Raw genomic sequence first — 13,836 nt, 5'->3', positions numbered from 1 at the left:
ACTGGGCTGCTCCCTTTGGGAACCCGGGGGGAAAAGCAAGCGTATTCCTGGCTGGAGTCCCCCGGTCCTGCCGGTGGATCCCAGTACAGGGGCTCAGTGGGGGCCAAGCACTGCCGGGACCATGGGAAACGGGGTCGGCCCCAGCCCGCGGGGCTGCCGGCCGCTGCCGCTCCCCACCCCGGGACTGCTGACCTTTGTGATCCTGCTCCGGATGCTTCGGGCCAGGGGATGTGGCAGCCTCCTGCCTGAAAACTGATTAAAAAGGCTAAGTCCTCTTTTCTCACTTGCATTAGCACAAGAATAAATAGTGCATATTTTCACCCCTGGGAGCCCCGTCTCTGGTTTCACCCAGCTCCTGTTAGCATTAACCCTGGGCTGAGGTGGCCGGGCAGGAATGTCCTGAGAGCAGGAAGAGCCTCTTGCCCCGGGACATGTGGAGGAGCCTAAAGAGAGGAATTCACTCGGGGGCCCTGGTCCCCTCCCCGGTGCGGAGCCAGCCGGAGCCAGGTACAATGCAGCCCCTAATCCAGGCACATACCGTGGGGCCGCGGCCCTTGTCCAGGCCTGGCTGTGCACGGGGAGCAGGTGGCGTCGGGGCCGAGAGCATCCTCCAGCGCCCGGGCACCGTGTCCGTGCCGGGGGGCTGGGGAACGGGGAGGGGTGTTCCCACTGGCGGCTCTTGCGGGACATCGGTGCTCTTTGGGGTTTTAGCGTCCTTGGGAGCCTTGTTTGGGGGAAAGCAAAGGCGGCATAAAATCCCATTTTTGGAAGATGTTGAGGGGCTCTAAATTTCACCTGCATTTAGTGCTAAAAGAAGGGGGTTTTGGCATGAGTGGAGCCCCCGTGCTCGCTAGGGAGCCCCAGCATGAGGGGGTGGGTGCCAGGCATGGGTGCCAGTGCCAGTCCCAGCGCCAGTCCCCAAGCTACGGACCAGGAGCGCAGTTAAATGGGGTTTGAGCGGGAGCTCGATCCAAGTCCCACTGCAGTGTTGGCTCAGGGGCTCGGACCTGGATTTTGCAACAGCTGAATGCCTGCGGGCAGGGCTGGAGAGCTGCGTTGCCCATGGCTGCCCGCTCGCAGGGCACTCGGGTCCTGGCTCTGTCCAAGTCCGGGGACACCCGTCCTGGCTGGATGCAAACGCTTTTGCAGCTCGTCCTGCTGCATGTGCAGGACCTGGGGTGGGGGTCTCCGGGGGGGTGTGAGCTGGGCACCCGATGCCTTTGCCCTCCTTGCATCTTGGGGGAAGGTGTCCCGGCAGGGGAGCGTGCAGCGTGCGCGGGGCTCAGCTCCACGTGCTCCCCTTACCCAGGGGCTGGCACCCACTGCCCGGCTGCCACATCCACCATCCCCACCGTACCGGTGGCCAGGCCACGGCCACTGCCACGCGGCCTTCCCCGTTCCTGGCCACCGCTAGTGGCCACTGCCGCCGTTGGCTGCCGGGAGCATCCGCGAAGCCAGACAGTCCTCGCAGCAAGATGGCTGCTCCCATGCTCCCGTGAGCGCGGGGCGGCAGCCGCAGGCTTTGTTCCCGCAGCCGCCGCACTCGGGGCCGCGGCAGCGCCGGCGGGGCACCCGCCCCCATGCACTGAGCGGGGCTGCCGGGGTGGGGGGTGCGCTGCTGCTCCCTGCCTCCGGCAAGCTTCTATTTTTTTTATTTTTTTTAATTTTTTTTTTGGCTTTGCATTGTTTGGCTGGGTTTGTTTTTTTAAATTACGGGTTTTTTTTCCTATTTAAAAACCAAAATCTGGGAAGTTTGCAAGCCCCCTCACCCCAAAGCTTATGGCAGCCTTTAAATGGTACGTATGTAGGGGGAGGACGGGCGTGCGGGTCGGGCACGCAGGGCTGGGTGCGCAGGGCTGGGTGCTGGGGTCATGTGCTGCTCTGCTCACCCTCACCCAGGTGGGCGTTAGGTGACCGGCAGCCAGGGCTGATGCACCCGGGCGCGAGGGTCAGAGCAGCCGCTCGTCCTCTTGCAAGTAAATCCTGATCCTGCCCAAACTTCCCTGCGGAGAGTGGTCCTGCCCCTGCTGGGGGAGCAGCCGGCTGGCGGGTGTACCGTAGTGTCCCCTACGCCCTAGTAGGTACGGGGTGGGTACCCTCGGGGGTACCCCACTCCCGAGCCGCCTCCTCCCCCTGCACGCTGCCAGGTCCCTGAGGAAAGGCAGCGCTGCTTTTCCCTGTGGCCAGCACTGTCCGGGGAGTGACGCGCACGGCGGCAGCGAACGGTGCCGGGGGCTGGTGCCGGAGCACAGCAGGCGCTGCGGGAAGTGGTGCTGCGGTGCTCTGCTCCATCCCGAGCATCCCCTGGCCCCGTGTGCCCCAGACACTAATTGCTGCTTTTTTTTTTTTCCTTTCCAAGGTAGCAGTTTTTGCTGGAGCGAGTGCTGGGGGCTGTGTGTAGGTGGGGACGGGTTTGGGAGTGAATGGGGTCGGTGAGAGAGGGAATGGAGGAAACCACCCCCCGGGGCCATGCACTGTCCCAGTTGCAGCCAGGGCATGCCGAGCTCGACGCCTGCCCAGCGCGGGGATCAGGGCGGTGGGTCCGGGGCAGGCTGGGTGCGTGGACCATGAGCGAGGCTGTTGAAGACGGCAGAGCTGTCCCTGCTGCGTGGGCACCTCCTCCTGCTTTGGGGGCGAGCCCCAGCCTCGCCGGGGCACGGCAGGGGCACCAGCGCAATCCCAACCCTGGCAAAGCCTGCATCCCTGGGGAGCATCTGACGGGTGCTGGCAACTGCAGAGGAAACATTCAGCAAGACGGGTCTGGGCTTTGACTCTCACGTGGCAAGTCCGTCACAGTTTCCTAATTAACGTGCTTCCGAGGAGACACTGCTCTGGCCAGCACTCGGCGGCTGCGGTGCGGCTCTTGGACCGGCCGGAGGAAGTGGCTGCAGCTTTGTCAGGACCCCTCGGCTGTGGGAATCATTCCCTGGGTGCTCCCGGCTGCACTGTGCTGAAGTGTGGGACCAGGCAGAGGACCTGGCTCTGGGAAGCAAACCAAACCACGTTAAATAGGCTAAGAACAAGATGCAGAGGGAATCTGCGTGCCCGTTACAAGCCTTGAAAGCTTTGTACTCCCTGCGGGCAGGAAGAAAACTCCCAGAGGGCTGTGTCCTGGGGTTTCTCTCTGCTTCCTTGGAAGCATTTGATGCTGAGTGTGGTTAGAGCCGAGTTTTGGACTAGCAAAGCCCTACTCTGACCTGGGCTGGCTGCTCTGGTCCTTCTGTCCCTGTCCCCCTGCCCTTGCAGAGCTGGCTCGCAGCTCCCCGGTTGCTGGAAGAGCACAAGGTGAGAGCTCCCAGGGCTGGAAGCAGACGGGTAACGCTCTGAAGATGCACACGTGCCTGGTGAACTGGGACAGGGCTGCTCAGGGAGCCGGACCATGACGCACCTGGACGGCAGCAATGGGAAATACGGGCTCCGAGGGTCTGCACTGTGCCAGGCGTCTGCACTGCGCCGGCCCTGCAGCACCCACCTCTGCAGGGCAAGGTGCTTGGTGCCTGGCCAGCACGTGGGCTATGGCTGGGCTTGGAGGTGCCGGTGCTGCCTGCTCCTCTGCTGGCTCCTGTCTGGGGGCTGGTGCGTTTTCTCTTTGGACAGAGAGGGGGTTTCCTGGCCTCCGATGCCTTTTTACCAGGCTACTCTGGTTTCCGTGATGGAGCAGCAAAGCAGGAGCGTTGCTCCTGTCCGGCGTGGCAGGAAGCTTTGGTACGTCCACCCTCCTTCAGGAGGAGTTTGATGGGGAGGAGGAGGAGAGGGTCCCCGAAAAGCCGGGCGCAGCCAGAAGAAACTCCCCAAGCTGGGGGAAGACTCACGGCTCGGGGCTGGACCTGGGGCACCGGCAAGGCGGCGAGCGAGGACGGGTGGCTGCTCCTGGGCACCCCGGGGAAAGCGCCGGGGCTGAGGACGGTCACCCCTTCTCCTCCTGCTCTCAGTAAAGGACGTTCCTCGGCCCTGGGGAGGGTGCCCAGGCGAAGGGAGCCCCGCGGCTGCAGTTCCGGCTGGCTGTGGTGCTGGGCAGCTCCACCGCCACCCGGCCAGCATCGCCTGGGGCACCCCGAGGGGACCCCCTGCTCCATGGGAGTGGGTGTTTGCAGCTCTGGGAGTCGGGGTATTGCTCTAATGCCTAAATCGTGAGGCTTCCCACTTCTTCCTGAGTGCTGTGGTAACGGCTCTGGTGCTCGCAGGTTTGTTCTTTAGAAAAACCTCAAGTTCCTCATGGGTTTCTCAGCAAGTCACACTGACTGACAGTATTCCGTGGCTTGCGCTGCTGCTGAATGTCCATTTTCTTCCCTTTTCCCTCTGTGTTTCAGTTCCCCCTCTTCCCCACCCTGCGCTGGGTTCCTCCTCCTCCTCCCACCGCCTTTATCAAGGCTCAGTTTGGTTTTTCAATCCAGTTCATGGAAGAATGCGAGGATCAGACTGAGTGGGGCTTAAGTATAGGGAAGGAGTTAAGTGGATGCTTAAATACTTCAGCTACCTGGTTAAACACGTGCCTAAGTGCTTTGCAGCCTCAGGCTCCAGCAGATGTTTGGGAGCCCTGGCTGGAGCGGGTCCTGTGCATCAGCCGCCCCGGGAGGGACGCTGGGCTGGGGCGCTGACTGTGCAGAGCACGGCCCCGCTGCCACGGGGCACAGCGTGGCTTTGGCGATTTCCTGGGATAGAGACAAGCAAGGGAGGAATGAGAACACGCACGTGCGCGCAAGCACGTGTTTCTGAGCTGGACTCCAAGTCATCCTTGTTCAGCTCCGGGTCTCTGGCACTCGCCGTCAGCAGCGGGTGCTGCTCCTCGTGGGGCTGAACACTCATTTTTAGACGTTTGGTCCAAAGCCAGCTTTGATTCTTCCGTACCTTCCCAGCATCAGCCGCAGCATGGAGGTCTGGTCTGATGGGAAGCGTGTTTGGGTGTCCCTGTGATTAGGAGGAGGACCGTGCATGTGTGCCAGTCCCACCGCTGAACCAAGAGCTGCCGGTGACACCAGTGAGGCGCTCGGTGGGATCCCCCTGCGCGGTGCCAGGGCTGTCGCACAGCCCTGCCTGCCCTGAGCGCTGCCGCCGCTGTGCCACCGCAGCTCTTCGTTAGCAGGCGAGAATAAACGATGAGCACAGGCTGAGGTTTGCAGGGCCCTAATCCCTTTCCCTTGTGTCTCTTTCATCTCCAGTCGGACCAGGAGAGATGTAATAGACCTTCTTACTAAATTAAATGTAGAGGCTGCTCCTCCAAGGCACATTTCAGTTCAAACGTAGTGTTTGATTTCCCAGCCACAGCAATATGGTGCCTCCAGGGAAAAAGCCAGCTGGGGAAACTTCCAATTCCAATAAAAAGTGTAAGCGCTATTTCAATGAGCACTGGAAGGAAGAATTTACCTGGCTGGAGTTTGACTATGAGAGGAAACTCATGTTTTGCATAGAGTGTCGGCAGGCGCTGGTGAAGAACAAGCACGGTAAAGCGGAGAACGCCTTTACCGTGGGCACGGACAACTTCCAGCGCCATGCCCTGCTGCGGCACGTCACCTCCGGCGCGCACCGCCAGGCGCTGGCGGTGAACCGGGAGCAGCTGGCTTTCGAGACCCGCGTCCACGGCCACCCGGAGCTGCGCTCGGTCATCAAGGTGGAGGTGAACCCGGCGAAGGTGGCTGTCCTCACCACCGTCTACTGGATGGCGAAGGAGGAGATCCCGGACGAGAAGTGCTCCTCCCTGCTCGACTTCCAGAAGTTCAACCTGTGCCAGGCGCTGCTGGCCTCCGAGCACAGCGAGTACTACCACCCCAGCAGCGTCAGGGAGATGCAGGTGTGTATGCCGGGCTGGGGCCTCTGCACCCGCGTTTGACGGCCGCTTTGGGGCCGGACGGTGCCGCGCGGCCGCCTGCCTGCAAAGCTGCCTGCACCCGCCGCGTTCAGCAGAGCAGGTTAGGTGCCCGCGCCGACCGGCTGCAGTGGGGAGCTCCGTGCTTCCAGGCGCCCGTCGAGCATCGCCAGCGCCCGCTTGGCTTTTCTTCGGGTGCTGCATGTGCGAGCAGGAGCCTTAAGCACGAGCTCCCATCCCACGGGCCCTGGTGAAACGCAGGGGGGCAAGCGTGTGCTCTGCCTCACCGGGGCCAGAGTCGTCTTTGCGGCGAGGATCCCTGGATCCTCCTGGCAGTGTGAGCCCGGGAGGGCTGGAGCTGGGTGCTGCGGTAGCAGGCAGGCAGGCAGGCAGGCAGGAGGCTGGGCAGGGAGCTGCTGTCCCTGACTCACAGGCAGAGCAGAGGCTGGGGCCATTGGCTGCTCAGGAGCACTGACAGCCTCTGCGTCAGCGTTTGCTGATGGGCAGACCTCCATCCCCGTCCTTGGACAGGTAAACACGCCCCATGGCACCAGGGCACGTCTGTGATGTGCTTGGGACCACTGGCCGGTCCACAAAACCAGGCTGCTCCGGGGCGTGCTCTAGTCCCACGGGGGAGCCGGGGGAGCCAGGTGATGCTCCTGTTCTCCAGGAGTTTCAGTGGAGACTGAAAGTTCCTCCACATTAACCATCAACGTGGCACTTGCTTGGTGTCATTCACTGATTTGACAAACCAGGAGAAGGCGATGGGCTCCATCAAAGGAGCCTTGGGCTCGTGGTCACGCGTGTGCTTCCAGACACGCAGGGAGACCAGGAGCATCCTCTCCCATCTGAGCCTGCCAGGCTGCTTGAAGGATGAAAGCTCAGGAGTTCAATTAGCACATGAGCACTGTGGGTTTTTCCTCTTTTGCCCTAAACTGAGTGATCAGAAAGATCAAGTAGCCGGAGAGTTTAGAAAGGATTTTCTTAATTGTACAAATGCTTCATGCCTGTTAAAATCAAATTAAATTTTTAGTGAGTCTTGGCCATTTGCCAGGCTTTTCAGATCTCTAAAGAGCCTTATTTTGCTGCAGATAGACTAAATCCACTAATTAGATTTCTCAGCCTGAAGTGCTACTTACAGTGTTCACCCACACCGAGGAAGTTTTCCTTTCAAACCGGAGCGTTTGCCTGAAATGCGGAAAACTGAGTAAAGAAGGAAAAGGTGCTGCAAAGTTTTGCTGCTGCTCCTGCCCGTGCTGGGCTTGCAAAGCACAAATGTAATTGCTGAAGTTTGAACCAAGGCGGCGGGTTATCGGTGTCTTGCCTCGCTCCCGGCACAGGCAGGGTCTCGGGAACCCGGGTGACGGGGGGCGGTGGCTCGGTGCTGCCCCGGCGGTGTTCGATCCTGCTGAAGCCATGGGGCTCCAACCCCGGCTCAGGGCAGGGACCCCCGAGCTCTCTGCAGCTTCGCTCGGTGCTTGGGCTGCAGGCCAGGAGCGGGAGGAGATGATATACTAGAACAGAAGAAAGTGATTTCCAGCTTGTATGTGTACTTGTATGTACAACTTGCTTAAGGGCTTTTCTCTGACTCGGGACCTTGCGCCGCTTTCGGGGAGATCCGAGGGCGGGAGCCTTGCAGCTCGCTTTGCGCCGGGTGCTGCGCATCTCCCGCCTGCTTTTGAAGTTCATTTGTGTTTCTCTTTCCCTCCCCGCCTGCCCTGCGCACCTTCTTTAACTGGCTCAGGCAGCGATCGCCAAAGTCCTGCACAACGAGGACAGGCACAGGATAAAAGCCTCGCCGTTTGTTGGGCTCGTGGTGGATGAGACGGTGGACGTCCTGGAGCACCGCAGCCTCGCCATGTTCACCACCACCGTCTCCCCCTGCAACGGGCAGACCTCCGCCACCTTCCTGGGGAGCTTCGAGCTGCCCGCCGGGGAGGCCTCCACGGTGGCGGGCAAGGTGGGCGAGGTGATGCGCTCCTTCGGCATCCCCACCATGAAGATCACCTGGCTCAGCGCCGACAGTGCCTCGCTGGTGGCCGAGCGGCTGAGCGGGGTGGGGACCACGCTGACCTCCCTCTGCCCGCTCCTCACGGAGATGCACTGCCTGTCCCACGGGAGCTCCCTGCTGCCGGCCGAGAGCATCGTCAGCATCGAATACCTCCAGAAATACGAGACCACTGTGGACGCTGTGTACAGGCTCTACTCCAGCTTCAGGGGGGAAAGCAACGGCCTGCAGGAGCTGCGGAGCGTCCTGGACCTCTGCGAGATAGACCTTGGTAGCCCCAAAGCCATCCACTGGACTTCTATTTTCCCAGCCGTGGAAGCCATTGATTCCTCATGGCCCACGCTGGTGCTGCTGCTGGAGAGCGAGGCGGAGCGGTCACCCGTGGCCCATGGCCTCTGTGAAGAGCTCAAGAAGTTCCAGTTTGTGGCCTTCACCAAGATCCTCCTGGATGTCCTTCCCATCTTCCAGAAACTCAGCTGCTTCTTCCAGATCGAGGACTTCGACCTCTCCATCCTGAAGCCCATCGTCTCCGCCACGGCCACCACCCTACAGGCCCAGAAGAGCGCCAGCGGCCAGAACCTCCAGGAGTTCCTCAATGAGATGAACGAGCACCCACGGGATGACCGGGAGGGCGAGAGCCGCCTCTACTACAAGGGTGTTGAACTGGCCAACTGCTCCAAGGTGCACCTGAAGCACTTTGAGCGCCTGAAGGAGAGCTACCTGGAGAGCGTGCGGGGCAACCTGCTGGACAGGTTCCCCAGCAGCGTCCTGGAGGCCATCAGCTCCTTCTCGGCCATCTTCAACCCCAAGTGCTACCCCCAGTCTTTGGAGGACATTGGCAGCTACGGGGTCAGCGAGCTGAATTTCCTCCTGCAGGCTTACTCCCGGGTGGTGGTGAGCGAGAGGGCCCTGAGCGATTTCCCCCTCTTCAAGCGGATCGTCTTCAGCCTCAGCCAGCTCTCCTTCAAGGACCTCTGTGTCAAGCTGGTCTACAGCAACTCTGAGATGCACGAGCTCTTCCCGGACTTCGCCGTCCTCGCGGCCATCGCCCTGGCCTTGCCACTGGGCTCGGTCCTCGCTGAGAAGATCAGCCGGGGCCGGGAGCTGCTGAAGCGCGGCCGGTCACGCCGCGCAAAGGACGAGGGGCTCTCCGACCTCATGAAGATCGCCATCGATGGGCCGGCCATCAACGAGTTTGACTTTGCGTTGGCCATCGAGTACTACGAGAGCATGAGGGAGTCCGGCTTCATTGTGGCGCAGGTGAAGTGAGCGGCGGCCGGTGAAGGCAGAGCCCTGCGGGCAGGGAGCTGGGTCCTGCGGGCAGCCCCGAGCACCTGCCTCGCTGCCGCCTTTGCCCATCGCTGGTCACTGCCGGGGCCGGGCGGCCACCGGTGGATGGTGACCTGCTCCGTGCTGGGAAAAGGAAATGGGATTCTTCCCGAAGCCATGCCGGTCCCACGACCGCCCCTCCCTCACCCCCCAAACATCCGTCTGAATTGGCCAGAATTTAAAATCTTGGGGCCACCGGAAATCCCAAATTGCGATGAGGTTTTTTTCAAGGGTTTGTTATTATTTTGTTTTAGGGAGACGAAGGCAAATCTTCTCTTGAGCTCAAATGTCACATTGCCTTTGCACAATGATACCCAGCAGCTTTTACTTAATACTCTGCAAAAATATCTGATTTTTGTTGTTTTGGAGCCTTGAAATGAATGCAGAAAAGGCAGCGCATCTTTCTAGCTCCGTGGCAAACCCCGAAATGCCTGGCGGTGTCTTGTTGGTATTCCTTGCGCACAGCACAAAATATTTTTAGCAGTGGCATCAAGTCATGATCATTTCAAGAGCAAGAGATTTAGAGAATGATATTGTAATCACTGAGGAAATAGTAACTTTTAAATGCATCCTTGTGTATATATGTGTATGTGTATATATACAAAAAATATATATAAATATATATATTAAAAAGGTCTATCTTAATTTTCCTAGTGTTTAAAGTACAAAGGTATCTGAAAGGACTTTTTTTGCAATGACAGAATAAATTATAAGCAGGGGTCCAAAATAAATAGCGAATTCCTGGTCTTTTCAAAATGGCATCACGTACCTACGTTCCCTTTGCACTCTGAGCAACCTTGCAACCAAAGAAAGAGTCTTTTAACATCCGCTGTTGGGACGAACCTGAGTTGTTTAGCTCGTGGTTTTCCTTTTAAACGTTCCCTTTACCCCGAAGCGAGTGAAGCCGTCGGGAGCCCGCGGCGGGCGGGGGCTCGGGCTCCTCTGCTGCTGGGCTCTGGGTGTGGGAGCGCGGTGGCCGAGCGGGGCAGTGGTGCTGCACAGCACGTCTGGGGGTTACGGGGCTTCTCTGGTTTTAACTCGGAGGAATGTTTTCTTCAGTTCTGTCGGGGTGGGCGAGAAGACCCTTCTGACTGATTTTAATCTGCAATAAAGCCAACGCAGCAGCCTGAAGCATCATGTCGGTTTAATACTGAGTGCCGGGTCCTCCCGCGGGATTCGGCTCTGCTCCTTCCCTGGGTAAGTTGATGCCGTCCCACAGATGCAGGGTCCGTGTCCGGCAGGATTTGACCCCAATGTCCGTAACGCTGACGGTCCCCGTTGGTCCCGTGCGGTTGCCTCCGGCTGGGACTTGTGCTGCAGCAACATGGAAGGGCTGTGGGGGGGCTTGGGCTCGCTGCTCCCCCTCCTCTGGAGCGAGCGGCCGCTGCCCCTGGCAGAAGGAGCTTCCTCTGCCCGCGCCCTGGCTTGCGGAGCCCCTCCAGCTCTGGGGAGCAGCCTGGATGGCTGGAGGGGTCGCACAGCCCCGGGAGCAGTGCTCGGCCAGCACGGCTGCCTCCCCTCCTGGGGTCCCTCCGTTGCTCTGAGGGGCGGTTTGCCGTCTGGCCGACCCGACGGATACCATGCCCCCGGACCCCCATGTCGGATGTGCGGACGGGGTGTTCAGGGGTGCCTGGCGGTGTCTCGCGGGCTCCCGTGGGCACACCGTGCCCTGTGCCTGCAGTGGAGGCAGGGAAAGCTGGGATTTCTGTCCTCGGGGTTGGCGGCAGGTGACCGCTGGTGGCCCAGAGTCCGTGTCCCTCCAGCTGATCTGTAAGGTGGAGATGCTGGTTTGACAGCAAGTGTGTTTGGGTGAAAGCTGCTCACTCACAAGCATCCCCGGTTCAGGTTTGTGGTTCTCGGTGTGCCCTTGTCCGGCAAGCTGGGCTTTGCTGCGGGCTGCTTTCTGTCCAAACTGTGCGTGTAGAGGAGGTGGCTGTGGCTGTCAAAAGCTGGAAATAGGAGGATTTAGCAGGGTGGTGCTCACAATGTGCACCGTCCTCGTGTTCCCGGGGAGGCTGGGACCCGGCGTCAGCACCAGAGCACGTTGCACAGAGCAGCCCTGCAGCCCCCGGGCAGGGGGGGCCTTGGCCCTTCCTTTCCGTTGGGCTCCGCTGGAGCTGGGCGGGATGGAGGGGCCAAGGCCGGTCCTGCTGCGGGGACTGCTGGGGCCCGGAGCAAACCCACTGTGCCGGGGCAGCTGCAGCATCGCTGTCTCAGGGCCAACAGATCTGCTGCGCTGCGGTTTTGCTGGGTCTGGTTGCTTTGGGAGTCCAACGCAGTGCAATCTGTTCATTACTGGTCCGGACCCCGAGCAGTGCTGGGGCTGCTCTGGTGCTGCGGTCGTGGTCCAGCTCCTCTTCTCCTGCCGGCAGCCTTTGGCATCGAGGAGCGCACACGTGTTTCCCAGAGAGTCTCCTGGAAATAGCTGGAGTGAATTCAGCCGACGCTTGGCCAGAGACAAAAGCTATAAAGCCCTGGGTAAGGAATTTGAGACATCACCAAAATTTGCTGAGAACACCTACTGAATGGGAGGGAGCCAGTCTGCTTCTGTGTGAATAAACAGCTCCCGTCTCCATCTGTCCTATGCAGACTCTGCGCCAGATGCTCTTGCGAGGCAGCCGGCGTCTGCGGAGATGGGTCCTTGGCAGATTCCTGTGTCGGTATGAAAACCCACAGCGTTGTCACTGCCGCTTTCAAAGGTGTTTCTTGGTGGTTCACACATACGTGGCATTAGAGCACAGCAGTTGCTCTAATCTGCCTTGCAGGGGACCTGTGAGAAAACCCGCTGCAGACGTGTGTTGTAGTTGCTGTGCACAGCACAGAGCAAAGAGGCGGTGGGGACAGGCTGGGGACAGCGGCCAGGCATGGTCCCGGGTGGGCTTGGTTAAATGAAGGACTGAAACGCGTCTTTAAATTCCAAGGGAACCCTCCGAGAGTTGCGTGCCTGCGGGACAGGAGCTGGGCTGAGCTCCAGAGGGCTGGGAAGGGGCTGAGCTGGTGGCTCCGGGCTGAGCCCCAGGCAGGGGACGCGTGGCACCACAGCAGTGATGCCGTGTGGCTTGGCGTCTTTCAGTCAGGCCTGGATGCTCAGTTAGGAATGGCCGTGAACCCTCCCTGCGGAGCTGGGGGGGCGAACGGACCCCCCCAGGCTGCAGTGGCTCAGACATGACCATCGCTCAGGGACTCGGCAGGGAGGATGCCCCCACGCAGCAGGGACGGGCACAGTGACCCACCACCGCGGCTCCAGTGGGGTGGCACGTGCCGAGAGCCTGGCTGGGGTGTGGGGCAGCGCCTGCGGTGCCCTTGGTGCCTGTGCCGGGAATGTGGGGCTCCTGTGCTGCCCTCCTTGCACCAGCCCTTCGAAACACTCTGCGGAGCCCCAAGCACGTCCCATCCCGGCAGGCCCACGGGGCTGACGCTGCAGTGCCGGAGCGGACGTGTTTGCTGCAGAGGTGGGGGCTCCTCTGCCAAATGGGGGGAGAGACAAAGACAGCGCTCTGGCAGGGGACGGTCCTGCTCCAGAGCTGCAGACTGAGCATCTGGGGATGCCATTCACCAGGCAAGCCCACCCTGCCGGTGGCCGTGCCCGTCACCTCGGGTAAGGTCGTGTCATTCTATACAGACCTGGGGGCCCTGCCACTCTCCCCAAAGCAAATCCCCGTAATTGAGTGTCTAATTAATACCTAAAAATACAGCCTGCAGCTGCTGCCGGAATCTGCCCTGCAGCAAAGGTAAGGCAGGAGCCGCAGTGGTGCGGCCCCGTAACCTTGGGAAGGTGCCCCAAGAGCATTGCGCGGGCGCCCCGTGCCCCGGCAGGGTGCTGCGGCGTGCCGAGGGGGCTCACTCCTCACCGGGGAGCTCCACTGGTGCCAGGGCTGTGGCTGCGCCGCTCGTCTGCCCTCTCCCTGCACACAGTGCTTATGTTTTTGTGATCATCTGAGGTTCAGGCAAACCGAAGCTGACGACGACGACTTTGGCCCCGTGCCGTGTGGCTGCTGTCCTGTTTCCCCTCTGTAGCCAGGGGACAGCGAGCCACGCCGGCTGCAGCTCGCCCCTTCCGCAGCAAGTGCTGGCTTTCCTCCTTGTGCTGGCTGCAGGCGCATGGCCGCTCCTCGCAGGGTGCCTGAACAATGATGATGCTGTTGGAGGCTTTCAGCCCTTTTCTTACTCATGGGGGTCTTGTCTGCTTCAGTGCCAAAACCGGGAGGGAAGGATGCTGCCCCCTCCACAGGGCCCCGTGTCGGTTGGGGTTTCTGGGCTCTCTCCTAACCGTCTGTTTTACCCCTGGACTGCAGACCCAGCCCAGAAATGTGTGTAATCCACAAATTTGGGATCAAGGATGTGCCAAAGCGGCTTGGCATATCGCACCCTTACTGTGTTGGTGGGCAGCAGCTGCCGCGGGCGGTGGCCGGCCCCGGGAGCCCGTGACCCCCTCAGCACCCCTGGGCCACGTGCCCACCCGCACAGGAGCTTCTCCCTGGGGAGCAAAGCCCTCGGCCGCGGGGCCAGGCAGCAGCAGCCAGGTTTTGCCGGCAAGGAGGTGTGTGCTGAGCTGCAAACTCCCTTTATTCGGTTAGTGATGATGGGGGCAAAGGCGTTCGCCTGCCCTCTTGTTCCTCCCAGTGGTAAATGTAAAATATATATATATATATATATATTTTTTTTTTTTTTTTTTTTAAGGCCAGTGCAGTCAGTG

At 60.4% G+C, this 13,836-nt stretch overlaps 2 protein-coding genes across 2 annotated transcripts in view; both read left to right on the top strand.

The window, feature by feature from the left end:
* ZNF385C (zinc finger protein 385C) overlaps positions 1-13,836 on the top strand; it is an 89,198-nt gene that overhangs the window by 58,257 nt on the left and 17,105 nt on the right.
* Positions 5,180-9,747, top strand: C28H17orf113 (chromosome 28 C17orf113 homolog). The gene is made up of 2 exons (XM_050911950.1): positions 5,180-5,788; positions 7,548-9,747. Exons 1-2 carry the CDS (start codon positions 5,270-5,272, stop codon positions 9,078-9,080), a joined length of 2,052 nt encoding a protein of 683 aa, XP_050767907.1. The 5' UTR covers positions 5,180-5,269; the 3' UTR covers positions 9,081-9,747.

The sequence above is a fragment of the Gymnogyps californianus genome, chromosome 28 (assembly GCF_018139145.2).
Source record: "Gymnogyps californianus isolate 813 chromosome 28, ASM1813914v2, whole genome shotgun sequence".
Taxonomy (NCBI): Eukaryota; Metazoa; Chordata; class Aves; order Accipitriformes; family Cathartidae; genus Gymnogyps; species Gymnogyps californianus.
The sequence above is the reverse complement of the archived record's forward strand: the minus strand, read 5'-3'. Positions and strand labels throughout refer to the sequence as shown.

Coding starts and splice junctions, on each gene's coding strand:
- C28H17orf113 (XM_050911950.1), top strand. CDS start 5,270: ATGGTGCCTCCAGGGAAAAAGCCAGCTGGGGAAACTTCCAATTCCAAT. Junction 5,789..7,547: donor GCAGCGTCAGGGAGATGCAG/GTGTGTATGCCG, acceptor TAACTGGCTCAG/GCAGCGATCGCCAAAGTCCT.